The sequence below is a fragment of the Canis lupus genome, chromosome 25 (assembly GCF_048164855.1).
Source record: "Canis lupus baileyi chromosome 25, mCanLup2.hap1, whole genome shotgun sequence".
NCBI classification, from domain to species: domain Eukaryota; kingdom Metazoa; phylum Chordata; class Mammalia; order Carnivora; family Canidae; genus Canis; species Canis lupus.
This window is the reverse complement of record NC_132862.1, coordinates 45,880,366-45,906,724: the sequence shown is the minus strand read 5'-3', so window position 1 is coordinate 45,906,724 and position 26,359 is coordinate 45,880,366. Positions and strand designations below refer to the sequence as shown.

Below are 26,359 nucleotides of genomic sequence, written 5' to 3'. Positions count from 1 at the left end.
ATGTGTGTACAATTAAAAATTTTTAAAGCTACTGATGTTTAGGAAGTAGATGTAGATTGAGAAGAGTACCCAAAGACTAACTGATCCTGTGGCCATTTCAAGTTGCAGCCAACTTGATGTGTGAGGGACCAGTAGAGGACACGGGGAAGTGGCTAGTGAGGCAAGAGGAGACCAAAAAGAGTGATGTCCTAGAGGCAAAGAAGAGGGGGTGATCAGCTATGACTCAGTGCTGCAGATAGGTTGAAGAAACTAGGATTGAAAACTGACTGTAAGATTTGAAAGTATGGAGATGATGCATGTCCTTGATGAGACGTTTCTGTGAAGTGGTGGGGATGAAGCTAATTGCTGTAGGTTCAAAAGAGAAGAGAAAATTGTAACCACAAACCATTTTTCCTAAGAGTGGAGTAAGCTAGTCAGAGGAGATGGGGACAGGACAGGGTTTTTAGAGAAGAGAGGTATATTACAGTAATGGAAATCATTCAGTTTGGGGGAGGGGCTTGGTGCAGGAGAGAGGGACCAGTGTAGGAGGCATTACAGCTGAGGAGGGGATTGGATTGGGTGCATGGGTGGAGGGTTGCTTCAGGTAGGCATGTGGATAGTTGTCTGTTCACTGTCACAGGAAGAAAGGCAGATGAGATGGGTATAGACATTAATGATAGCAGCTAAAGAAGGTAGAGAAACTGAAAACCATGTCAAAATAAAAATGGTTAAAAGAACTAAGGAGAATGTATAGATAGCAAATATTTGGAAGATTGTTAGGTAAAAGAGAGGAACTAATTCTCTGGATACTTCTAAGAGGTGTTATTTTGGACCACCAGGTAAAAATCTTGGGGCAGAATGGTTTTGGTCTTCTGCATAGAAATTGAGTCCTTGGGAAATTAGCATTTCAAGCTGATCAAAGATGGGGAAGACTGCTTCCTAAGGTAGAAAGTTGCCTGGCATTGGAGGTATTCGTGTGTTGTGGATGATATATAGAAGATGCAAATGTGAAAAAAAAAAAAAAAAGAAGATGCAAATGTGGTATGGCTGCCTAGATGAGATGATCTTTCAGATCCTACCCAGCCTTGACCATTGTGTATTTTGTGATTCATGACAACTGGTAGTAGGCAGACTGGACAAGTGAGAAACCCTAAATTCTGTTCCAGGTTAATCTCTTGTCAGTTGTCTGTATGTTCTGGGAATGCTTCGGCTGCGGGTGTGCCCCTAGGAGAGGGAGACCATTAAGATGTGAAAGAGTGTGTGCCTTTATGGACCTCAGTTTTCCCCAACAGCTCTACAGTCATCTTCATGGGGGTGTTTCCGTCCTTCTGGACCACCAGGGTGTTGCTGTTCTCAGAGGCTGTGCTGCAGTAGCCCTGCCTGCCATGTCACACAGCTGTTAGCCAGACCACTTCCTGAGTCTGCACAGGTATTCGTGGCCTGGTAACCCTTTAGTCGGCAAACCTCGTTGATCATCTGTTGTGCGCCTAGAACTGGTACACGGTACTGAGCAAAACCAATGGGAGCCCACCCCTGTGCGAGGAACAGCATTTGGGTTGTGCTTTGCCACGACCTCAGTGAACTTTTCTCCTGGTCAGAGGCCCTTCATCACCAGGAGAGCCTGGGGCATGGCAGTGCTCTCAGGTTATGGGGGCAAGAAGGTGTTGATTTCTCGGTGTCTTTGTCACTCGGTGCTGGACTCTTGGTAGTGGGTGGGCTGAGGCTCACCTCCTGTCCTGTCCTGATTCTTACAGTGCATGGGATGGCATTTGATGATTCAGAAATTCTTTGTAACGGACTCCTCAGAGGTATTGCTGTTGGTGGGGTTGCTAGAGCCACTGAAGAATGCAGACTGATAAGAACCCTGCTGGTACTATTTTAGTCGCCTAGCCCTTCGGCAGCCAGTGGAAAGAGTTCCTGTGAGAGCAGACTGCCCTCGCTTCCATTTGTGAAAGGGCTCCAGTTCAAAGGAGTAGATACAGTGATAACATGTGAGAAGGAAAAGAATCCCACGTTGTGTATCCTTACTAAGTGTACTCAGAGCCGCGTGTCTGTGGGTAGCTGGGCAGGGACCTTTGTAGCAGATGGGGTCTGTGTGTGGTCTGTGTGGACACCCGCGGTTCTGCCCCTTGGGCGGCGGGGGACAGGACGAGCATTCTGATGAGCCTGGAATTCTCAAGCTAGACTCTCAGGTGGTCTTTGGTAACAGGGAGGCTTCGGGCTCCGCTTCGGGCTCTGAGGTCGACACCTCTGGATGCAACACATGGCAGCATTGCTTTCTGGCCATCTGCCCTTCAAGCCTGAAGTGTTCCCCATCTGCAGATGGAGGGAAGAGAGTCTACCTTATAGGACTGAGGTGGACAGCTAGTAACTATTCATTTAGCACCTTAGCTGTTTTTACCATTATTGATGGAAGTCTGCGTTTTTTAAACAAGATGGAAGTCTGTCTTTCTTGTTTTAATATCTAAGTTTGGCAGGAGCTTACACAAATCTTATTCCTTTAGCTCTCTACCAATGCCACTATCACACCTTCTGGAACAGATGGAATGGAGAGGGTACATAGGCTGATGATAGAACAAAGACAGTTTTGAAATGTTTTTCTTTCAAAAAAAAACAAAGCTATTTGAGCACTCTCGTTCTGTTGTACAAGCCGTTTATTTAGCCTGAGTATAACCATTTGTTGCCAGGATCATAATAGTAATAGTTAATAACTGCTGCCACTTAGAGGGTCCTGCTTTGTGCTGCACTGCTAACCATTTACATTCATTACTTCAGTTCCTGCAAAGCTCTGTGATCCAGTGGGTATGACTTCATTTTATAGATGATCAAGCTATTTATAAGAGACTGGCCTCTGATACTGTTCATTGTTGGTTGGAGGGGGACACTGTTCTTTTTGACTCCTTGTCTTTCTGGTGTAGAATAAAAAGCTAGATAAGATATAACATAGAGGTTAGGGCCATAACAATGTCTTTCAGAATTGGAGACTTAGAAGAGAGCACAGAGATCATGTCGTCTAGGCTCTTTCTCAGATCCCTCTAGAGAGAGTCATTCCAGAGCCAAGGATAAGGTGGTATGAGAATTCATAACAAAAGTGCTACATTTTTTAAAATTAAACATTTTTTAAAATTCTTTTTTTTTTTTGTATTTTATTTTTAAAGATATTTAATTCATTTGAGACAAGGAGAGAAAGAGAATGCATGAGTATGAACAGTGGGGAGGGTCAGAACGAGAAGCAGGCTCCCCCCCTGAGTAGGATGCCTGATATGGGGCTCTATCCCAGGGCCTCAGGGTCACGACCTGAGCTGAAGGCAGACACTTAGCCCACTCAGCTACCCAGGTGCCCCTCCTATCTATTTTATTATTATTTTTTTTCATCATGGTAAATGTGCTCTTTAATCCTCGTCTCCAACTTCCCCATCTCCTCACCCACCTCCCTTCTGGGGAAACAAATATTACTAAACATAATAAAAACATGAGCAACAGTCAATAGAAAAAACATTATAAATATACAAACTGAGGAATTGTAATAGAGTATAATATAACTTAGTTTAATATACTTTATAAACAAAAAACTGAACAAATACTGGTTTTTAGAGCAAGAGACTATAAAAAATGGGCAGAAAAATATGAGAAAACTTTCGGAAATGAGATCTAAAAATGTTGAAGTTAGGGGAACCAGGGTGCCTCAGTCAACTTAAGCGTCTGCCTTCTACTCAGGTTATGATCTCAGGGTCCTGCGGTCGAGCCCTGCATTGGGCTCCCTGCTCAGCAGGGAGTCTGTTTCTCCCTCTTTCTGCTCTTGCAATCTCACTCTCTCTCTCTCTGTCTTTTTCAAATAAATAAACAAAATCTTTTTAAAAATTAAAAAAAATTAAAATGTTGAAATTAAAAACTAAACAGCTGATTAGAGAAAATGAATAAATCTAAGCATTAAGGGATTATCTAGAATGCAGTATATTGAACAACAGGAAATTTTTTTTTAATTTAAGTATAATTAACTAGAGTGTTACATTAGTTTCATGTATACAGTATGATTCAGCAATTCTAGACATTTCTTAGTGGTCATCAGGATAAGTGTCCTCTTAATTTCCTTTATCTGTTTCACCCATCCTCCCACCCATGTTCCTTCTAGCAACCACTAGTTTGTTTTCTGTATTTGAGTCTGTTTTTGTCTTTTTTTCTTCACTTTGTTTCTTAAATTCCACATATGAATGCAATCATATGGTATTTGTTTTTCTCTGATTTGTTTCACTTAGCATTATACTCTCTAGAATCATCTATGTTGTTGCAAATGGCAAGATTTCATTCTTTTTTTATACAACATTGTATGTGTACCCATACCTTCTTGATCTAGTTATCTATGGGTGGACACTTGGGTGGCTTCCATAACTTGGAAAGTGCTGCATTATTGCTAGTGGCTCTTCTTAAGACATCACTCCCTATCCAGTCTTACCATTGCATTTTTAGATACAACTTTTTGGTAGCACAGTAGAAGTCTCCTCTGTAACATATATCCAGTTCTCTTCTACCTCCCCCAGCCACACAGGCCAAGGCCAGTGCATTTTCCCAGGACTGGTCCTTCCACTGTGGGGCTTCTGGGCCCTCATATAGAATCCCTTGAGAGGATTCTGTTGTCTGCATCAGCTCCAAAGAAACATCGTGTTTTCCACTACAGGTCAGTCTATAACTACAAAGACCTGGTCTCTGCCCTAAGGAAGCTCTTAGTGAAGGAGAAAGCCATTTAGATAATGTTTTTGTGAAATGACCATTGCAGATGAGTAATACAGTGGAACTAAAGAGCAGATTCAGGGAACAAGGAGAGACATAGAGGGGGAGGGGTGGAGGCTGGTTTTCTGTGTCCTTGGCATCTTACTGAGTGTCTGTTTGATGCTAAATAGGTTGGGAAGTCAGAAATGATCTGAGGATGGAATTGTGCAGAAATAAGAATATAGGAGAAAGACTGCTTTCCTTATTTTATTTTGGGCTCACTTCCTAGGTATCCAGAGAACCCCAGATACAACTGTGAGAGATAAGCCACTGGTGCTGGAGATGGGAAGCAGTAGGAGGCAGCAAAGAGTCTCCTTCCCACGCTGGCTGGTTCAGTCATCTCCTGCCTCCTGAGGCGAGGGCCTCAGTGTTCCCATCCATAAATGATAGTGGCCTGAGTGGCCTTTGTTGTAGAAAGACTGATCAAGAACTCAAGACATTTGGCGACTTTGGTCTCTTGTTTCTGAGACAAAACACAAAGGAATCTCTATAATCTGATGTGTCTTTTTCATCTAAGTTTCCTCCTAATCACATTCCAAAACATGCCTTCCTGTAGATCTACTTACTCCTAAGATCTGTTTAAACTAGTCACAATTCTGACTGGATGGGCTAGGGAAAGAAGCACCTCTTAGATTCCTTAATAAGATTCAGAGATTGGCACATCTGCTGGTATATTGATGGTGCACTGGCTAGGGAGAAAATTAACTTAACTTGACTCTGGTTTCATACTATTTATTTATTTAAGAGAGGGAAAAGGAAAGAGAGTCCATGCCCAGAGTGGAGCCTGATGAGGGGCTGGGTCTCATGACCCTGAGATTATGACCTGAGACAAAATCAAACGTCTGCTTAACTGACTGAGCCCCTGGTGCCCCTGGTTTCATACTCTTTTAACTATAATTCCTATTTTCTGGTTTTGTTTCTCTTTCTCTTTTCTATTTTTTTAAAGAGAGTGGGGGAGAGAGAGAGAGAGAGAGTGTGTGTGTGTGTGAGAGAGAGAGAGAGAGAGAGAGCACGAGAGCAGGGGGAGGGAGAAGCAGACTCGCCGCTGAGCAGGGAGCTCAACTTGGGACTTGATCCCAGGACCCCGAGATCATGACCGGAGCCAAAGGCAGACGCTTAACTGACTGAGCCACCCGAGTGCCCCTCACTTTTCTATTTTTAAAAACAGTTCTCCCCACCTGCAAATAATCATCCACCTATTCTAGGAGGTAGAGATTGAGTGTTCTCATAACCAGCCATGAGTCAGTGACAACCTTTTACTCTTGTTGTAAATAGAAACATAGACTCTGTCCCTGCCTGTAATTCATAGGCTGCCTCTCCAGCATTTTCTACTACAGCGAAGGAATGTGCAAGGCTTGAGTCAGCAGTCAGCTGCCATGGGACAAAACATGTGGGATATTGTTCATTGGCAGAAAAGCACCAGTGCTCTGGAAACCTGGCATCTCCTCTTCCTCTTCCCTCCTTGGACTCGTCACTTCCCTTTTCCCTTCCTTCCATACCTTGGCTTTTTAGTCCCCAGGATTTTTGGCACCTTCCGGCCAGGTTTCCTGGCCTCTAGGTTCCTGTAATTATGAATACTGATTTTTCCCAGGATACTAGGATGTTTGGCACACAAGAATGCTCCAGGAGAGGCCAGGAGGAGCAGGATCTCAGTTTGACCTTCAGGAATGAGGGAAATGAGGGCAATAACAGGAATGGTCCTTCTGCAGTTCTCCCCAGCGCTCTCAGAATGAATCAGAAAGCCAGATTCCCCTTGCTAAATGACACAGTCCCAGTCCAGCAGAGTTACCGAATAATACTGTAGCACTTGAGATGCTTGAGTCTTCCTGATGTGGTCATTTGGCTTGCAAAGTAGGAAAAGTGAGGCAGCCCAGGGGAATTAATCTTGTGTACTCTTACCTTGGGTGCCTGTCACATTGTTCCAGGAACCAACTTACCTCTGTTTATCTGTTGTTATTAGTGACCTGCAGGTTGAAATCCCTTAGACTGGGCATTTAATACTTGACTACTGCTTGGAGGAAGATTCTTTGCTGTTGTCTGGGAGATGTGGCTAAAACCTGTTAATGTGAAAGTCAGCAGAAGGATTGGGGGGCCAGTTATTGATGAAAGTGTTCATCTCTGGTGGGGTTTGATTTGGAAATGCTCTGTGGTGGTTCATAGCTCTGTGGAAGTATTTCACACAGTGGGTTATAGCCAACAAAGAGGGTGTTAGCCTACAAAGCAGAATTTTTCTTTGAAAATAAATGCCCAAGACATTTAGGGAGGTGTAAGCATAAAACAGGTATTATGACAGGGAAAAGGCTTTTAGAGATAATGTTGCAGGGTTGTTGTTATTGTTTTTAAGATTTTATTTATTTGAGGTAGAGAGAGCAAGGGCGCATGCAAGCAGGGGGAGGGACAGTGGGAGAAGGAGAGTCCCAAGCAGACTCCACACTCAGCGCAGAGCCCAACTGGAGGCTCAGTCTCACAACCCTGAGCTGAAACCAAGAGTCAGACACTTAACCAACTGAGCCACTCAGGTGCCCCACAGTTGCAGGATTTTTAATGTGTTGGTTTCAGCAAGAACCTCCTGGTTCCAAGTTTCCAAACCCTGGCAAGGAGTGGAAGGTGACTGCTATTTAAGAACAAAAAGAAATCATTTTCTTCTTTGACAAGAGGCAGAGAAATCAGACCCAGGTGTATTCAGTTTTCCAAACATTATGACTCTGGTGGAGTCAAAGGCGACTATGAACACAAGTCAGGCATGCAGGGTCAGGATTGCAGAATGCTGTCTGTTTGCCAAAAAAGCAAAGCCACTGAAATCCACACAAGGAAGGCAAGAGACAAGGCAAGAGACAATCACTCTGGGACTTTTGTTTCTAGTTATCCATTGTTACCTGTCACCCTTCTGCCTTTGGATAAACGTGTTTTTTTCCGCCCCTACAAGACATCTCTTGATTATATACCATTTCTAAGATAAGCCTTGGCAAATGGGAGAAAAAGTGGACTCTTTTTTAGGAATTTTACAATCTTCCTCTTGCTGCCTCCTACTTCCTAGAATAAACTTTTGTTTTGGGGGAAACTGGAGGTCAATTCCAGTTAATTCCATTTCTTGATGGACTCTTGGCCATGTGACGATTGAGACAAGCTGTGGGTTTTTTTTTAAAGCAGTGTATTTTTTATATCCAGACCCAGGAGAGACTGTTGAGTAAGTATATATCTGAGATGAGAAGCCACGTCAGTATGTTCCAGGTGAAGAGTTACCATCTTCAACTCTGCCTCCACAGTGTATGAAGAGTGCTATGTCTGTTGATGTAATGGGAAAATGTTGGTTCTTTGTTCTTTTTTCTATTACTTTCTCCCATGAAGCTTAAGACAGGTCACCTGTAGATTTGGTTTGGCCTTATGGTGTCATGGTGAGGTGTAGAGAGATGCAGGATGTTACTTCTACTTCACAGAGGAGGATTCTCTTGCACAGACACTTAGCCAGTGAAAGAGCTTCAGGACAGAACCTGGGTCTCTTCTATGTCAATCTAGAGCTTGGGGCCTTCTTTTGAGAATTGATTTTATCAGCACATACAGCTTGATGGCTCCCAGTATTCTTGGGTTGGTTCACTACATAGTGAGTCACTTCTTACTTCTGCAGCCCTCCTAACCACCCTCTATCAACACCTCCTTCCTCTGTTTCCTCCCATCTCCAAGAGTAAGTCCTCTTAAAGGTGAAGTTTCAGTGCAGTCCTGTTGTCACACTAGTAGCAAATTGGTGACTAGAACACGGGAAGTGAGTACTATGACCATCAGGATTTTGTCAGCACTAAACTCTGAGAACTTCAGAATCAGAAGAGGAGTTTAGAGACCATCCAGTGTCATCTCCTTGTCTTACAAGAGGGAAAATGAAGGCCTGGTGAGGCAGAATGACTTGTCCAGGGTCATGTCACCAATATCTGGCTCACAGATGGGGGTGGAGTCTCAGAGCCTTGCAAGTGCTTATTTTCTTGTTCTGACCTGCTTCGCTATTCTTACTATGCCTTAGTGTTCACTTTCGGTCCTTTGCCTACCAACTCCCAATAATAGTTCTAAGTAGTGAGGATACATGAAACATGGTACAAAAATGATGAAACAGACCCAAGGGAGTGAGTACATTTAAGAAGCATGTAAGGCACTTTGTCCCATCTTAAAGCTTCTATCCAGCACATATAGGATGGTAGAAGTACAGATGTTTTTGATAAGTGGAAGGTGTAGACATTATCATTACTGTCAAATATGTTTGTAGGCAAAATGAAATGGCTATAAAATCTTCCTACCCTGCCATATATCACATGCAGGAGCAAGACTTTTTCAGTCCTTTAAATCCCTACTTCTTTGATACTTCTGGACTTTGTGCTTTCTTAGACTGCTGTGACACTGCCCTTTGGTTCTCTTCAGACCTCTCTGCACTGTGCCTCACAATCTTTTTAGAGGAGCTCATCTTTCTCTACCAATTCCTTACAAGTTGATGAGTCTCAGATCTCATCCAGGGCCCATAACTCTCTCTTCCTATGGACTCTCCTTGTGTGACTATACCGCTTTTGAAGGTTCAGCTACCACCTGCATGCTAATGACTCTCAAATCTGGGCCTAGGTCCCTAGCTACTCCCCTGAGCTTCAAATACATGCCTGACTGCCTGGTGAGCACCTCTGTTAAGGCAGCTCAAATGTAACAAGCCAAAAGGGAATTCACTATGCTCTCCTCACAAATAAGTTCCTCTATTTTTGATTCGTTGGCTTGGTGTCACCATTTACTCAGTTGCCTAAGTTGGAAACCTGAGAATTATTCTTGAGCGTTTCCTATCTGTAAGAGTCACTCACAAGCCTTCGTATTTTCTTTCCTTTCCCATTTTCTATACTTCTTCGCTTTCTGGCTAACACTGATTTCCCCTGGAAGACTTAGCTGTCACCTTTCAGAGGTTTATCTTCAACGAGGACCCGCTATGATTAGATACTCATCCTCTGTGTCCCCAAATTCCTTGTGCCGCACTCTCTAATGACACTTACCAGACTATGTTTAACATTCTGTTCATCAGCCTGCCTCACACACTAAACTGTAAGATTCTTGAAAGCAAACACTGTTTTACTCATCTTTCCATCCCCAGTGTCACAGACAGTGCCTGGCTTTAGAAGGTATAGGATATACATTTGTTGAATGAATGACTATGACACTTCGGAACTCCATTTGAAAAGGAGTTATATCTCCTAGAAAATATTTGTAGGTAGAAATTTGGATTTGCTAACCATTCCTTTCTCTTTATTTTTGCTAGATTAATGTGACAGAATCAGGTGGATCAACAGCCATCCCACTGCCCCCTTTGTTGGGGGTTGCTGAGAGTTGATGAAGCATGGAGGACAGTAAGAATGAGACGGTGAATCATGCTCACGTCCTCTTTGACCGGTTTGTGCAGGCCACCACCTGCAAGGGGACCCTCAAGGCTTTCCAAGAGCTCTGTGACCACCTCGAACTGAAGCCTAAGGACTACCGCTCCTTTTATCACAAGCTCAAGTCCAAGCTTAACTACTGGAAAGCCAAAGCTCTGTGGGCAAAGTTGGACAAGCGGGGCAGCCACAAAGACTACAAAAAGGGAAAAGCCTGCACTAACACCAAGGTAAGGATTTGGCTTACCCCAGGCCTTGGGGTCACTGACCTAAGGATTTAACCAGAAAAGAAAAGATTATGAGTAAGGGTAGGCCGGAGAAGGGATTATGTAAAGGTATAATTCATGAGAACTAGGCAGAGTCTAGCTGAGACCCAGGATAGAAAGTCAAACTCTGTGGGTCCATCACCTGTGTTCAGTCAACTGTTACATGCCCCAGACCCTGTTCTTATTTCATGTGTTCACATGTTGAACGGGGTTTCATCTATTTAAGAACAACCCTGAAGTCAAGTGGCAAGGAACTTTCTCCTCCCTGAGGCTCTATTTTGAATCTCACACTGTTAGGTGGGTGCAGGTGGCTTAGCAAAGAAGTAGCCATGCCTTGTTAGCATCCTATCTGAATATGGCTTCATAACATCTGGCATGTCATCTCTATAAAGTCATCACTCCATACTCAGTGACTAATAAGGTCTAGATAATATTTGCTAACTTGAGCATTTGCCTCGAGCTTCAGACCTCTCTTTTCATTCGTGTTCCAGGGGTTTGTTTTGATAAGCAAGGGCCTCGTGAGCCAAAATATTCTTTTGCTTTTTTCACAATCTAGAGAAATACAGTTTTCATGAAATAGGTGAGATATTCAGTCACCTGTGCAGAGGCAGGTATGAGGAAGTGGAGAAGGAACAAAATATATATCCTGCTTTCCTCCTTATGTGAAAATACTTTCAGTGAGAAGTTTGGAAAAAGCGACCAGAGAAACAAAGTTGGAGATGACTTCATGACTAGATCATTAATATCCTTTCATGAGCTTTAATTTGCCCTGTGTGGAGACCTAGAGACCCTTCTCCCATGGATTTGCCTCTGGGTAGATATTCATCAGCAAAATGTAAGAAATTCAAAGGCATGACTCTTATGAGTGAGTTCTGGTTGTTTATTATTTTTTTATAAGCTTTTATTTATTCATGAGAGACACAGAGAGAGGCAGAGACACAGGAAGAGGCAGAGACACAGGAAGAGGCAGAGACACAGGAAGAGGGAGAAGCAGGCTCCCTGCAAGGAGCCCAATGTGGGACTGGATCCCTGGACCAGGATCATACCCTGAGCTGAAGGCAGATAGTCAACCACTGAGCCACCCAGGCATCCACTTCTGGTGTTTGTTGTTGTTGTTGTTGTTGTTTTTTATCAATAATAAAAGGAATTCAAAGCCAAAACCTTGCATGTCTTTCTTTCCTCTGTGTACAGAGTACAAGTTAGTTAGGTGTCCATTCTCACTTTGAGTACTTCTCTAAAATATGGGTCTTTTTTTTTTTAAGATTTTATTTATTTATTCATGATAGATATATAGAGGGAGAAAGAGGCAGAGACACAGGCAGAGGGAGAAGCAGGCTCCATGCAGGGAGCCTGATGTGGGACTTGATCCTGGGACTCCAGGATCGCGCCCTGGGCCAAAGGCAGGCGCTAAACCGCTGAGCCACCCAGGGATCCCCAAAATATGGGTCTTTAAGATCATTTCCCTCAACTTTCAGTCTAAAGATGATGATTTTAGAATTCTTTTCATCACATAAAACTTTGGCTCTTGAAAGTTGCCTTCTAGGAATCCTTGAGTGGTAGACTCATTTCAGGACTCTTAGTATTGCCTGAATTATGTGTTTAATAATCTGTATCTTCTTGGACAGAAATCTGCTTGACTTAGAAACCTTTCAAAAGGTCCTCTCCTATTAATAAAAGATGACATGATTTTCAAATCTTATGTTGAAATGATGGCCACTTCAATAGATTGCAGATCTACAAGGTGAACGTGTGCTGGGTTTATGTCCAGCACTAACAGTTAAGAGTCTTCTGTATCCATAACAATCACTAATTTTTCCTCTCAAGCCATTGCAGGTGCTCTTCTATGACCCAGATGGGTCTGAAGATTTCTTGGGAGAATAGCCCTACTTGGGGGCTTTAGGTAATGATGGTTTATAAGATCATGAAACTGTTATTGAAATGTGAGCTCTCCTAAGAGATACTGCCTTTGCCCTGAAAGCAGCTGTGTTTTCCAGTGTCTCATCATTGGAGCTGGCCCCTGTGGTCTCCGTACAGCCATTGACTTATCCTTGTTGGGAGCTAAGGTAGTTGTTATTGAGAAACGAGATGCCTTCTCCCGCAACAACGTCTTGCATCTCTGGCCATTCACCATACATGATCTGCGAGGTCTGGGTGCCAAGAAGTTCTATGGCAAGTTCTGTGCTGGAGCTATTGACCATATCAGTAAGTAAAATCAGTCCTCCTGTAGGATCTCACCCCTGCCCCCTACCCACTTGTTCAGTAGAAAGAGGCAGATTATTCAAGGAATTCATACTCAATAGCTCAATTTGTTCTAACATCATTAATATCTAATGTATAGAAAGCATGCTGTGCTTGGAGTCAAAATACCTGTGACGCGATTATCATCTAGGAGTCTTTCTTTCTTTCTTTCTTTCTTTCTTTCTTTCTTTCTTTCTTTCTTTCTTTCTTTCTTTCTTCCTTCCTTCCTTCCTTCCTTCCTTCCTTCCTTCCTTCCTTCCTTCCTTCCTTTCTTTCTTTCTTTTTTTTTTTAAAGATTTCATTTATTTACTCAGGGGACACACACACACACACACACACAGGCAGAGACATAGGCAGAGGGAGAAGCAGGCTCCGTGTAGGGAGCCTGATGTGGGGCTTGATGATTCGATCCCAGGACCTGGAGATCACAACCTGAGCCGAAGGCAGACGCTCAACCACTGAGCCACCCAGGCACCCCCATCACCTAGGAATTTTAACTGCAAGTGTTATTTCCTATGAAATGAGTTTAACTTAAGGATTTCTAAAGTTAGGCCTTGAACTCTTCCTGAGCGCTTGCAGTGGGTGGGATGGGCATTGGGGCCAGGCCAAGAAACACTACCAATTTGAGCCTTGACCCTGTGATGGTTCTTAGTCAAGTGCAAGAAGCAAAAAGCATGAGGCTATCTCTAATGTGATATGATAGATACTCTACTAGTGTAAGAACAAAATGCTATGGGGACAGTCCTGGGGAAAGCACAGCTTGAGAAGCAGCCTCCTAGTTTGATCACAAATGGCAAGTCAGTAATGAGACTCATTTGGCTAGGTGATTCTCATAAGGTCTATAGCCTGGATAACTCTAGATATATTTTTGTCATCTCCAAGCTCAGCTTAGGGTATGCTTTTCTGAGATCCTATAGAGTAAATACAAGTTAATGCAGATAGTCTTTTCATGATTGTTAAGTGGCCTCTCTGAAAAAGTGATTCAGAACAGACATCATGAAGTTTGAGTCTTGTTTATTGGTCATCGTTAATGATTCCAGGAAAGTCTTATCGAGGAACTTTTGTTCTGAGCTCCTCCAGATGTGTCCTGCAGATATATCAAACTGCCTAACCATTGCTGGTTGAAGTGGTTATGCCAATTTATCAAGCATTGGCCAACGGCTGCCACATTCCACTGGCAGAGGAAGCCCTCTGCCCATCTGTTGGGCTATAATATGTAAAGCATTTTGGAATCCATTTGTCTGCAAATATTAAATGTGTGCTAGAATGGGATTTAATGAACCTTTAGGAGTGTGACTCAGAAGGGTGGTGGTTGTGGTAAGCTGAGGAAAATAACCGAGATGACTTAGATGAGGATTTGCATGCACCAGATTAGTCAGAGGCTGCAGGTGAGATTGGTCTTAAAAGAGGACCAAAGGTCATTGGATTTGTCTGGATTTGTCTGCCTTATGTGAGAGTTGTCTTGGAGCTGAGAGTGTCCTACATTAGGGACTAGATTTTTATCACCATAAGCCTGGGGCTGCTACCATATCTGACAGTTGGTAGTCACTCATTGGACATGGAATAAGTAAATCTCTCTGTGATGATGAGAAGGATTTTCCATCATTATGAGCCTTGGTTTCTGTACCTGTAGACCAGTGGTGGGAGGGACAATAGTAAGAGACTTAGGTTAAAGTTTCCCTTTCTCACTTCATGAAGATCAGGGAGGTGATAGGATGAAAGGAAGATGCTGTGGGAATCTCAGGAAGTAGTGCAGCCCCTTTGTATTAAACGGGAAAACCCACCTGTGGGGGCACAGCTTTAGCCTTTTATTTTAAGTACCATGTCCTTGTCAGTATTGTAGATTCCACTATATGAGCGTGGCTCTGACTGAATCAAGGGGAGATGGAAAAGAGTCTCCTGTTGGCCACAATCTCTGTTGTCTCAGAGCTTTTGGTTGTTTTGAACACCTAACCCAAGAGGTGGGAGTGGCCTTGCACATCTCTCTAGAACATCTCTTGCACCAAATTGCATTTGCCCTTAAAAAAGAAAGAAAGACGCTGTGGAGCATGGCTTGGAAAATGTCTCCAACTACAGGAGACTTTGAGAATCTGGAGAAAGTGTGTGAGTGGGCAGGTGAGAAGCTGGGTAGTAATTGCTATCTAGGCCTCCCTTCTTGGTATGTCCTCACTAGTATTATCTTCTTGTTCCCCCAGGTATCCGTCAGCTTCAACTAATACTTTTGAAAGTAGCCCTGATCCTAGGCATTGAGATCCATGTCAATGTGGAATTCCAAGGTCTTGTACAGCCTCCCGAGGACCAAGAAAATGAACGTGAGTTGGAGTGGACAAATGAAGGGAGGGATAAGAGGGCCTGGTCTGGGTGAGGAGAGATGAAATCAAGGGAGAGAACTACAAGAAGTTGTGGGTGGTTCTCAGAACTAGTTAAAGAAGCTGCTTCAATTATATAGCCTCTATCTTCTGAGGAACTCTTGACTCAGTGAAGGAGGCTTTTGACATAGTATTAGACGTCGTAAAGACGACATGACAAATCATGTCATGGGGACATTCTCTTGTGAGCCTTCTTCAAGGCTTTTCTTTTTCCTGTGTTTTGTACCCCATGCCTTTACTCCTAGTATTTTTAGTTTGAGGTTTTGTGCAGTTTGTATCTAAAGGAGTCTTAAGTGCGTATGATCTGGATGATGACCTTCATTTTGACTTGGTCCACAGGGATAGGTTGGCGGGCACTGGTCCACCCCAAAACCCATCCTGTGTCAGAATATGAATTTGAAGTGATCATCGGAGGGGATGGCCGTAGGAACACCTTGGAAGGTATTGATTCATGCTCCTTTGCCTGGTTCGAAGCCCAGTGAAGGGTGACCCTCCCCCAACATTGGGGGAGGGTTTCTATCATCAATTCACATTCCTAAGAATCTGCATATGTGTGCTGTCTATTCTAACTGAATGGCAGACCCAACCTTCCACTAGCCAGCTGGTACTTGGGCTACTTCTTACAGGGCACTCTTGTTAGGGCACTAGGAAATAAGCTGTACTTTAATTGGTTGACACTATGGGATTTATATCTAAGGTTAGTAAGCTGATGGCTTCTTGTTCTTTCTTTCATTTGTTCTTTCTTTCTATGGAATCCCTTGTACTGAGAACTATTCTGGACAGTTAGAGTTCAGATTGTTAGTGTGTGGGAGCCTTTACTTCTTTCCTGAATTCTTATATTTTTGGACAGGCAAACATCTTATTTTCAGATAGAGAAGAATTGCCCTAAAATTTTCCCACTGATTCCCATGCTACATGTTCCCTAATGTCTTCATCAACACCCCTTCTTGTTTGAAGTGGTCTTCCTTCTTCTCTAGCAAGCTCTGACTACCTTTGAAAATTTCTTTCCTTCCAGGATTTCGCCGGAAAGAATTTCGTGGCAAACTGGCCATAGCCATTACAGCAAATTTTATTAACCGAAATACAACAGCAGAAGCCAAAGTGGAAGAAATCAGTGGTGTGGCTTTTATATTCAACCAAAAATTTTTCCAGGAACTAAAGGAAGCCACAGGTTGGTATAGTTGCCTCCAAAGCAACAAGGATAGAAATTTAAATAATTACTTATGATTTTTCTCTCAGAGGGTTTGGTAGAGTGGGTGGTCATTGACATTATTCCTGTGTTTGCCCCTCTGCTCTTTCTTCACTCCTATACGTTGTTCTTTTTATAGTGCTTTCCTTATCACTGTCTCCTCTAGCGTTCTTGGTCCTCCTTACAGTGACAGGGCTGCTCTGGGCTTAGTTTTATTTATTTGTTTGTTTTTAAGGATTCATTCTGCCATTTATCAGCTCTTCTTCAACCATCTCCCCTATGCTATGGCTCTGAGTGATGGTGCTTAATGCAGTAAACTCTTGATTGGTAGTTCTCAGCTTCTCTAGAACCGGACTTTAGATACGGAGTATACAATCTTCTTGTGCTCCAGTTTGGGCATGAAGTAAACCATGTGCTAAAATAGGAATGAGATTGTAGTATGATAGCTTTTGAATAAATTGACTTATTTAGCTGCAGTAAGAATATACAGCAAGTTTCAGTTCTGTTTTCTAGAACATGTTTTTTTTTTCCATTATGTCTGTTTTTTTAGATTAATTGAATGAAAAATCAGTAGTTCATGCTCTGCTTCCAAGCATCTAATTGTCCTCTTAAGAGCAGAGGAGATTATCCCAGTTGCCTTGATGACTATCAAAGAGGTTTAACCTGAGAATTAACCCTGACCTCTTACTAGAAGTTAACCTTTCTTTTTCTTCCAGTCTATATATCTGCTTATTATTGATCATAGTTTTTAGGATAACTTAGGGTAACAAGTAAATTACAGAGCAGTGCAGGTATAAACATAGCTCCCCCTCTGTTCATGAACTGAATTAGCAGGGAGTGAGAATCTGGGCTTAGACATCTCTTTATTTTCACTTTCTCTGCCTGGAGTTTGACAGTGCTGGTCTCTGTGGACACATGTAAACATTTGGCTGCCCTAATGTACCTTCATTTCAGCAAGCCCGCACGTGAAAGATTTGTCTTCTGGTTGCAGGTATTGACTTGGAGAATATCGTCTACTACAAAGATGACACACACTATTTTGTTATGACAGCCAAAAAGCAGAGTTTGCTCGACAAAGGGGTGATACTGCATGTGAGTAATGGATTTCTCTCCAGCCTCTTCTTATGTGGTACTAGTTATTATGACCACCTAAGGGAAAGAATTTTATTGTCTGATGAGTTTTTCCTGCAAGGGAATAAAAATGAGCATCGAACTCATCTCCTGAGAACATGTACTCCTCTAATATTTTCTGGTTTAACTTCTTTAAAATCTTTTGTTATAGAAGTTTTCAAATGTAAACAAAAGTAGAGAAAATCATAATGAACCCCCATGTGCCCATTATCTTGTTTTAACAATTATCGACACGTGGCCATTATTATTTTAGTATACCCACCCCCGACTCCTGCCATTGGATTGTTCTAAAGCAAATCTTAGATATCAGTTGTCTCTAATACTCAATTCAATTTTAGGTGATTTGGTTATAGTAATTCCACATATGACTGATTAATTAGCTGGTTAATAGGTTGTCTTTTGGGAGAAGGTGGTAGGGGGAACGGAGTTTCACCTAGAAACCTGAGACTGGTTCTGGCTTTACTGCAGGTATGTCTATCAGAAGTCTAGGAATGCTGGTTGGATCAGGCTATATTTAGACCTCTTCAGGACCTAACAATATTGAAAGGTCTGGCTCAGCATTTTATCCAGGTGGATAATTGTATGACATTCCAAGAGACGATGAACAGAATATGAAATCAAAGAACCACATGATAGGTGGTTCTTTAAGGGGAGTCTCTTAAGCCTTATTTAGTTTTTAGTCTGAATCGGAATTACTCTTCCCGTGTGATGAGATGGAGAGAAGCAGCATCAGATGTGCTGGTTCAGGCCTGTACAGTTCTTACCACAGACTCGTGGCTGAATTTCAGGATGCCTTTTATCTCTGCAGGACTGAGTTATACTGTTGCCCTCTCTGAGAGCAGTGCTGGGGGCAGGCCAGTGAGCATGTGTCTGCAGCACAGTCTCTTCCTATTCACGGAACTCATGTCTGTTTCTCGGCCTTGTGCCTTTATGTGCACAAGGAGAAACAGGACAGAGCAGTTCTGTACAGTACAGCACATTCTACCAAAAGCATAAGCAAGATGTACTCAGTTGGATGCTTTATCAATAAGAAATAGCCAGTAAACCCGGTGGTGTGCTTTGGGACTAAGTTAAGACAAATCTGCTATCTTAGGCAGAACAGAACAGTGCTTATCAGTTGAAATTAATGTTTTATTGTGCTTCACAGTTATTGCTTTGTTTTTTATTTTATTTTTTTACAAAACTGAAAGTTTGTGGCAGCCTTGTACTGGTCAAGTCTATTGGTGCCATCTTCCAACAGCATTTATTCATTTCGTGTCTCTGTGTCATACTCTGGTAATTCTTGTAGCATTTCAGACTATAGCATAGTATAAATGTTAACTTATATGTACTGGGAAACCAAAATCCATTTGACTCGCCATATTCCAACATTCACTTGATTATGGTGGTCTGGAACTGAACCTGCAGTATCTCCAAGGCATGGCTATATGGAGGGACAATCTAGGATGCCAAGACTTGATTTGCTTTTACTTTTGATTTGTTTTTTTTTCTTTTCTTTTTTCTTTTCTTTTTTTTTTGAGGGCAGGAGCCCTGTTTCTATGTGTGCTGCTAAAGACAAACCCAGTTGTGGTTATTCAGTGTTGAATAAACACTGTTTCAAGGACCAGCTTGAGTATTTGTGTTTTGACCACTAACATCTTGTAATGGTAGCTCAAAGTACCATCAGAAACACTTGGAAATAAACCTTAGGCCCCACTTTAGGAGAATAAAGATGTGGTTCAGTTAGCCAGGAATCTCCAGAACAGAAAAGGAGTTTTTCAGGCCTATATATAGAAAACCCTTTTTCCTCTCAGCATTGTTTTCTTTGTTGGTGGGTTTCTATGAAGTCTTTCAGAATCTTATGAATTATTCTGAAAACCTCTGTTTCATTTTCAATATATTCTTCCCAGCCCCCTGGACTGTGGTTGCTCCCACCTCACATCTTTTTGGCACTGGAGATTGTGGGTACTTCCTTTGGGTTTGATGAATTATACAATGCCGAGCATTTCCGGTGGTCCTACTTGCCAAAAGCTATTTGCTACCCAGAAGATAACGATCGCCAATAATAACATAAATTATAAAATACGTTTTCAGTTTAGAAAGTACCATCACATAAATTATTTTATTTGGTATTCAAAACAACTCCATGAGATGGATTAGGCAAGATCAAAGAAATATGACTTGCTCCAAGTAAGTGGAAACACCAGGCGGCAAAGCCTGTGTTCTTTTAGAAACAGCCTCCTCCATGGGGCATCTGGATGGCTCAGTTAGTTGAGCGTTGATTTCGGCTCAGGTTATGATCTCAGGGTCACCCGGGGTCGTCGGGCTCCATGCTCAGCAGGGAGTCTGCTTGGGATTCTCTCTCCCTCTTTCTTCCGCCCTCCATGCTCATTCGCGTGTTCTCTCTCTCTCTCTCTCTCTCATTCTCAAATAAGTAAATCTTTTAAAAGTGGGGTGTGCCTAGTGGCTCAGTGGGTTAAGTGTCTGCCTTCAGCTTCAGGTAGTGATCTGAAGGTCCTGGGATCAAGCCCTGCATCTGGCTTCCTGCTCATCCGCTCAGCTGGGAGCCTGCTTCTCCCTCTTCCTCTACCCTCCCCATCGTGTGCACTCTTTCTCTCAAATAAGTAAATAAATAAATCTTTTTTAGAAAAATAAATAATTTAAAGAAATAGCCTCCCCCTTTTCTCTGTAATTTGTGTAAAAGACTTATTTTGGAATATGAAATCACTGCTGGAAGGAGGTAAAGACTATGAGACTAGCTTATATCTGACCTGTGTAGTGTGGCTCTCGTGAGGCTTTTCCTTCAACCTTCTCTCTCTGGAGACAGGACTATGCCGACACAGAGCTCTTGCTTTCCCGGGAAAACGTGGACCAAGAGGCTCTGCTCAACTATGCCAGGGAGGCGGCCGACTTCTCCACTCAGCAGCAGCTGCCATCTCTGGATTTTGCCATCAATCACTATGGGCAGCCTGATGTGGCCATGTTTGACTTCACCTGTATGTACGCCTCTGAGAACGCTGCCCTGGTGCGGGAGCAGAATGGACACCAGTTACTAGTGGCCCTGGTAGGGGACAGCCTCCTGGAGGTGAGTAGTAAGGACGGCAGTGGTTTGTAGTCGGAGCAATAGTAAGGAAGCAATAGTGATTAAGAACAAACGTGAATATACCGGGTTGTCAAGTGAGTGAGTATACCAGGTTGTTGAGTGAGTATCCACATCCACAACACTGATATACCAGGAAGTAGGGAAGTTTCTAAGTATAGATAGAAGCTCTGCAGCTTTTGTGATCTGCTCCTCTACCAGTTTATGAAGTGGGAGAGCCCAGTATCTGAGCACTTACCAAAAAGTACCATCAACAGCAAACTCTTTGTTTCTTAGTTTAGTTTCTCACCTTTTTTTTTTTTTTTTTTTTTTTAGTTTCTCACTTTTAAAGGTAATTTATTTTTATTCCTTGTTTTCTCTCTCTTTCATAGCCATTTTGGCCAATGGGAACAGGAATAGCCCGGGGGTTTCTGGCTGCTATGGACTCAGCCTGGATGGTACGAAGTTGGTCTCTCGGAACAAGCCCCTTGGAAGTCTTGGCCGAGAGGTAATGGAAAGCAGCCAGGGGTCCCTTCCATGAGAAAACTGGGAATGATGAGTGGTTTGTTCCTCAGGCAGAGTACAGATTTTCTTCCTTCAATGTCTCTCTCTCTCTCTCTCTCTTTTCCTTTCTTAATTAAAGATGTTTTTGCATTTAAGAGAAGAAAGGCAAGATATTTATAAAATCATAGATATGTAAAGATTATCTAATTTATGTGCTCTTCTTTTCTTTCTTTCCAAATTTAATTTGTCACTGAGAATGGCATCTGAATCTTTGAATTCCATTAAAGGACAGTATCTGATTCCTTTATGACAGTCACATGAACAAGTATATAAAAACCTACTACATTAAATTTTCTTGTCCTTAAAGCGGAAAGACTTATACTAATGAAATCAGTGTAGTAGCAGGGGACATAGGAATATAAGAAAAGAAAGAAAAAGTGACTTTGAATTCAAAAGAAAATCCCAAGCTGCTTGTAAACATTTCTCAAATACCAAATGTCATATGTTGAAGCAGATCATTGCAAAAGAGGTAAGAATCTTAGGATTTGTTTGTTAATAAAGAACAAATGCCTTAACTGGAAGGACTAGAGAAATAAAAGATTTCCTGGGTACAGCTGGTGGTTGATAGCATTTAAGTCCGTTACCTAAGGTACTCGGCAAGTTTGGTGGCAGGTTGTTTTTCCATCCGTGATTTTCTTAAAAATTATAAACTGGCCTACTTGAAAAAACAAAACAGTAAATCAGTTGCCTTTTAAATTAGAATCAGGCTTTGTATCCTAGCCCACCACAGTGTACTTGCTTTTGCTACTAGTACTTAACCAGTCCAGGGCCTGTGGAATCCCTGGCATGGTACGAATGGGAGCAGGGGCTGACATAGGTTGGAGGAAAGTGGTCAAGGATGAGGATTTGTCATATCCTTCAGATTATTCGGGACACTGTCAAAAAAATGCGAATATTATCAAAGGAGAGGAAGATGTGTATGGTGCTTGTCACTGCTCTGAGTAAATAGTTGTATGTTCTTGCAGGGAAAGCATTTATAGGTTGCTGCCTCAGACTACCCCTGAGAATGTGAGTAAAAACTTCAGCCAATACAGCATAGACCCTGTCACCAGATATCCCAATATTAACATCAACTTCCTCCGCCCAAGCCAGGTAAGAGCCAGTTACCTACATCTGGGCCCATTTTCAGGACAGATCAGACCTTTGAAACATTGAAATGTGTCTGTTAGCACCGTATACACGTACTTCTTTCCTAATCCAAGTAGATGTGCCCTGGAATGGCGAAAATAGATAGCACTTTCCATCAACAGATCGAGCAACTCAGAGTGGGAGTTGTTGAATAACTTGCCAGAAGGTCATATGTGACAGAAACAATGGATTGAGGATTTTATCCAGTGCTTCCTAATTCAGGTTGCATGTTGTAGGGGAGAGAACACCTGTTCATTATCTGGGAAATGTGACTTGCACTTGCATTATTGCCACCAATCACTTGGGACAGCGGCAGTTTCTTCATTTATGAAGTGGAGATAATAGTCCTGCTATTCACAGGACCACTGTGAGGAAATTGTACACTTGAAGAAATTTTGAAAGTTAGGATACTCTGCAAGTAAGATACTGTTGGTCAGTTTTGTTGTGCTACTAAGTTCCTTTTCATAGTGTCTAACGCCTTGTCATTGAGAATGACATTTGACAAAGCTCAATAATCCCAAAGAGTCCAACAATTTTTGGAAAGCAGCCCATTCAACATATTTGCCTGTGTACTTGTGTAATTCTTTATTCACTTTCTACCTGAGGTTTATGGGTTTAAGCCCTCTATATACTTATATATAAGGGGGCCGGTGAGTCTTGCTGTCAGTGGGCAGTATGAATAGTCCAGTAATGACTATCAGAGGGTCCTACTTGGCCGAGTAGCTAGTTTTTAGCACAACTTTTTACACTAACATATATTGGTTTATATGTAACCCCACCACATTCCAGAAAGAATTTGAAGGTCATTGTCATAACTTTTTTCTGAATTTTGCCTAGCCTACTTTCTTAGTCTTTCATTTTGCTCTCAGGTGGGAACTTATTTTGTGGTGTTTGATTTTACAACTTAACTTTCTACCAGGTGCGCCATTTATACAATACTGGAGAAACAAGAGATATTCATCTGGAAATGGAGAACCTGGTGAACTCCCGAACTACCCCAAAGTTGACTCGCAATGGTAAGTTCTGGTAATGACCTTTTAAATGCGAGTAACCTACTCAAGAAGTCCATACTTACTCATTGAGCTGTTAGTGTGCACAGTAATGTGTAAGGCCGCGGTTCTCAGCTGGAGCCGATTTTGCCTCCAGGGGCACATGTGGTAGTGTTTGGAGACATTTTGATTGTCAGGACCAGGGGAGGGTGCTGAGTGCACAAATCAGCTCCCCCAACATAGAATTACTCAGCCAGAAATGTCAGTAATGTCAAGGCAGAACCCTCAATCTAAGGTTTTAGGAGCATATAAGGAGAAATCAGATAAAAGTGCTGTTAGAGGGATGCCTGGGTGCCTCAGCAGTTAAGCATCTGCCTTCGGCCCAGGGTGTGATCCTGGAGTCCCAGGGTCAGGTCCCACATCAGGCTCCCTGCATGGAGCCTACCTCTTCCTCTGCCTATGTCTCTGCCTCTTTCTCTCTGTGTCTCTCATGAATAAATAAATAAAATCTTTAAAAAAAAAAATGCTGTTAGAAAGTGAGTGCACACATACCAGCTAAGGTTTCTGGGGGAGGCTTTATGAAAAAGCAGTGGTATTTTAGATGAGTACTACATTGCCAGGATACAGCTATAGAGATAAAAGCCATTCCACATTTTGTGTACCTTGAAGGGCCCCTGTAGGTATTTTTAAAAGGAGAACAACATGAATATACCTGGATAGCTACATGTAAGATGGGATGGAGAAGGGAAATCCCAGAGGCAGGACCGCTAGTTAGAAATACCCTGTAGCAGTCAGGCTAACGGTGGTGAAGGCCTAAACAGGATACTGATGTTGAGGTTGGACAAGGTAATGTAGCATGGTGAGAACAACTGACTTTGTGGCCCAGTCCAGGCGTTGCCATTTGTGAAGTATGAGGGCCAGAATAGGTTATTTTGCATGTGTGAACTTTGGTCTCCTTGTCTGTGAAATGGGCATACTTTGCACTACAGTCATAAGGATTCTGTGGCATATAGAGTATTTATTACAATGTCTGGTATATGGTGGGTGATCACAAATGGCAGCCATTTTGTCATTATTAATTGTCAATGTCATTGTCATTATTAAACATGGGAAAGAGTATATTAAAGAGCCAGATTCAATAGGCATCGGTAGTTTGGTTGCATGAGTCAAGAGATGGTTGCAGATGGTGCTGCCATCAGTTTGGACAAGGAATGGGAGGATGAGAAGGTTTGAATCTATTTTTTTGTCTTTATGTTTAAAGATTTTCTTTCTTTATTTGACAGAGAGAGATAGTACAAGCAGGAGGAGCGGCAGAGAGAGGGAGAAGCAGGTTCCCTGCCAAGTGAGGACTCTGATGTGGGCCTGATCCCAGGATACTGGAATCATGACCTGAGGGCCAAAAATAGACACTTAACCGATTTAGTCTCCCAGGCTCCCTGATTTGAGTCTGTTTTGAGTTTGACATGTTATTAGAATATCAAGGTAGATTTTACAACCAACAAGCAGTTGGGGACATTTTTATATTTCTCCTCTCTGGTGTCATCTACTTGAGAGCAGACGGTATCACCTTTGTCACTGTCATTTTAGAGCCTGGAATATTGAAGTTGCCCAGTATATATTGGATTGTTGGATATAGAGACTGGGGAGACATCTGAATAAAGTAAATTTCTTATTTATGATGATAACACCAGGAGTGTTTCTCTGTGTAGTTTTAGAATACATTTTCACTGAAAGACTTAAATGAAACAGGATTTTTATGTAGTTTTTATCTTGTTATGTTCCCAAATCACTAAATGACTTCCTACGGGGTTAGGTATATCCAGCTGCCATAGGTAAGAGAACAGACGTTCTTGGACACAAATAGGAGTTCACAGATTCTTCTAAATGCTCCATATCAGGGGATCCCTGGGTGGCGCAGCGTTTAGTGCCTGCCTTTGGCCCAGGGCGCGATCCTGGAGACCCGGGATCGAATCCCACGTCGGACTCCTGGTGCATGGAGCCTGCTTCTCCCTCCGCCTATGTCTCTGCCTCTCTCTCTCTCTCTCTCTCTCTCTCTGTGTGTGACTATCATAAATAAATAAAAATTTAAAAAAATTAATAAATGCTCCATATCAGAGCTCCTCTGATGCAGTTAAGAAAAATGGACTTTTTTTTTCTTATTCCTAATTTTTCTTTTTTAATATTTTATATAAATTCAATTTGCCAGGATGCTTGGGTGACACAGTGTTTGAGCATCTGCCTTTGGCTCAAGGCATGATCCCAGGGTCCCACATTGAGCTCCCCACAGAGAGCCTGCTTCTCCCTCTGCCTATGTCTCTGCTTCTCTCTGTGTGTCTCTCATGAATAAATGAATAAAATCTTAAAAATAAATTCAATTTGCCAGCATACTCAGTTACCCCATGCCCCACCCTCCTCCCCTTCTGCAACCCTTTCTTTGTTTCCCGTTTCCCAGAGTTAGGAGTCTCTCATGGTTTGATTTTTTTCCCCACTCAGTTCCCCTCCTTTCCCTATGGTCCCTTGCACTGTTTCTTATATTCCATGTATGACTGAAACCATATGATGATTGTCCTTCTCCAGTTGACTTACTTCACTCAGCATAATACCCTCCAGTTCCATCCATGTCGAAGCAAATGGTGGGTATTTGTCATTTCTAATGACTGAGTAATATTCCATTGTATATAGAGACCACATCTTCTTTATCCATTCATCTGTCAAAGGACATCATGGCTCCTTCCACAGTTTGGCTATTGTGGACATTGCTGCTATAAACATTGGAATGCATATGTCCCGGCGTTTCACTGCATCTGTATCTTTGGGGTAAATCCCCAGCAGTGCAATTGTTGGGTCGTAGGGCAGGTCTATTTTTAACTCTTTGAGGAACCTCCACACAGTTTCCCAGAGTGGCTGCACCAGTTCACATTCCCACCAACAGTGCAAGAGGGTTCCTTTTTTTCCACATCCTCTCCAACATTTGTTGTTTCCTGTCTTGTTAATTTTCCCCATTCTCACTGGTGTGAGGTGGGATCTCATTGTGGTTTTGATTTGTATTTCCCTTGATGGCAAGTGATGCAGAATATTTTCTCATGTGCTTGTTGGCCATGTGTAGGTCTTCTTTGGTGAAATTCCTGTTCATGTCTTCTGCCCATTTCATGACTGGATTGTTTGTTTCTTGGGTGTTGAGTTTGATAAGTTCTTTATAGATCTTGGATACTAGCCCTTTATCTGATACATCATTTGTAAATATCTTCTCCCATTCTGTAGGTTGTCTTTTAGTTTTGTTGACTGTTTCATTTG

General features: G+C 42.3%; 1 protein-coding gene across 28 annotated transcripts in view; it reads left to right on the top strand.

Moving 5' to 3' along the window:
• The window catches only part of MICAL3 (microtubule associated monooxygenase, calponin and LIM domain containing 3), a 218,928-nt gene that overhangs the window by 86,673 nt on the left and 105,896 nt on the right, over positions 1-26,359 (top strand). For all 28 annotated transcript variants that reach the window (XR_012017918.1, XR_012017919.1, XM_072799684.1 and 25 more), the window contains 10 exons: positions 10,022-10,363; positions 12,394-12,601; positions 14,833-14,949; positions 15,346-15,447; positions 16,022-16,177; positions 17,187-17,287; positions 20,133-20,390; positions 20,777-20,892; positions 21,914-22,040; positions 22,996-23,092. Coding sequence is in view for 26 of the 28 variants with exons in the window: in XM_072799684.1 (XP_072655785.1) it covers positions 10,100-10,363; positions 12,394-12,601; positions 14,833-14,949; positions 15,346-15,447; positions 16,022-16,177; positions 17,187-17,287; positions 20,133-20,390; positions 20,777-20,892; positions 21,914-22,040; positions 22,996-23,092 (1,546 nt within the window). In the remaining 2 variants the exon portion in view is untranslated. The remainder of the gene's footprint in view (positions 1-10,021; positions 10,364-12,393; positions 12,602-14,832; positions 14,950-15,345; positions 15,448-16,021; positions 16,178-17,186; positions 17,288-20,132; positions 20,391-20,776; positions 20,893-21,913; positions 22,041-22,995; positions 23,093-26,359) is intronic.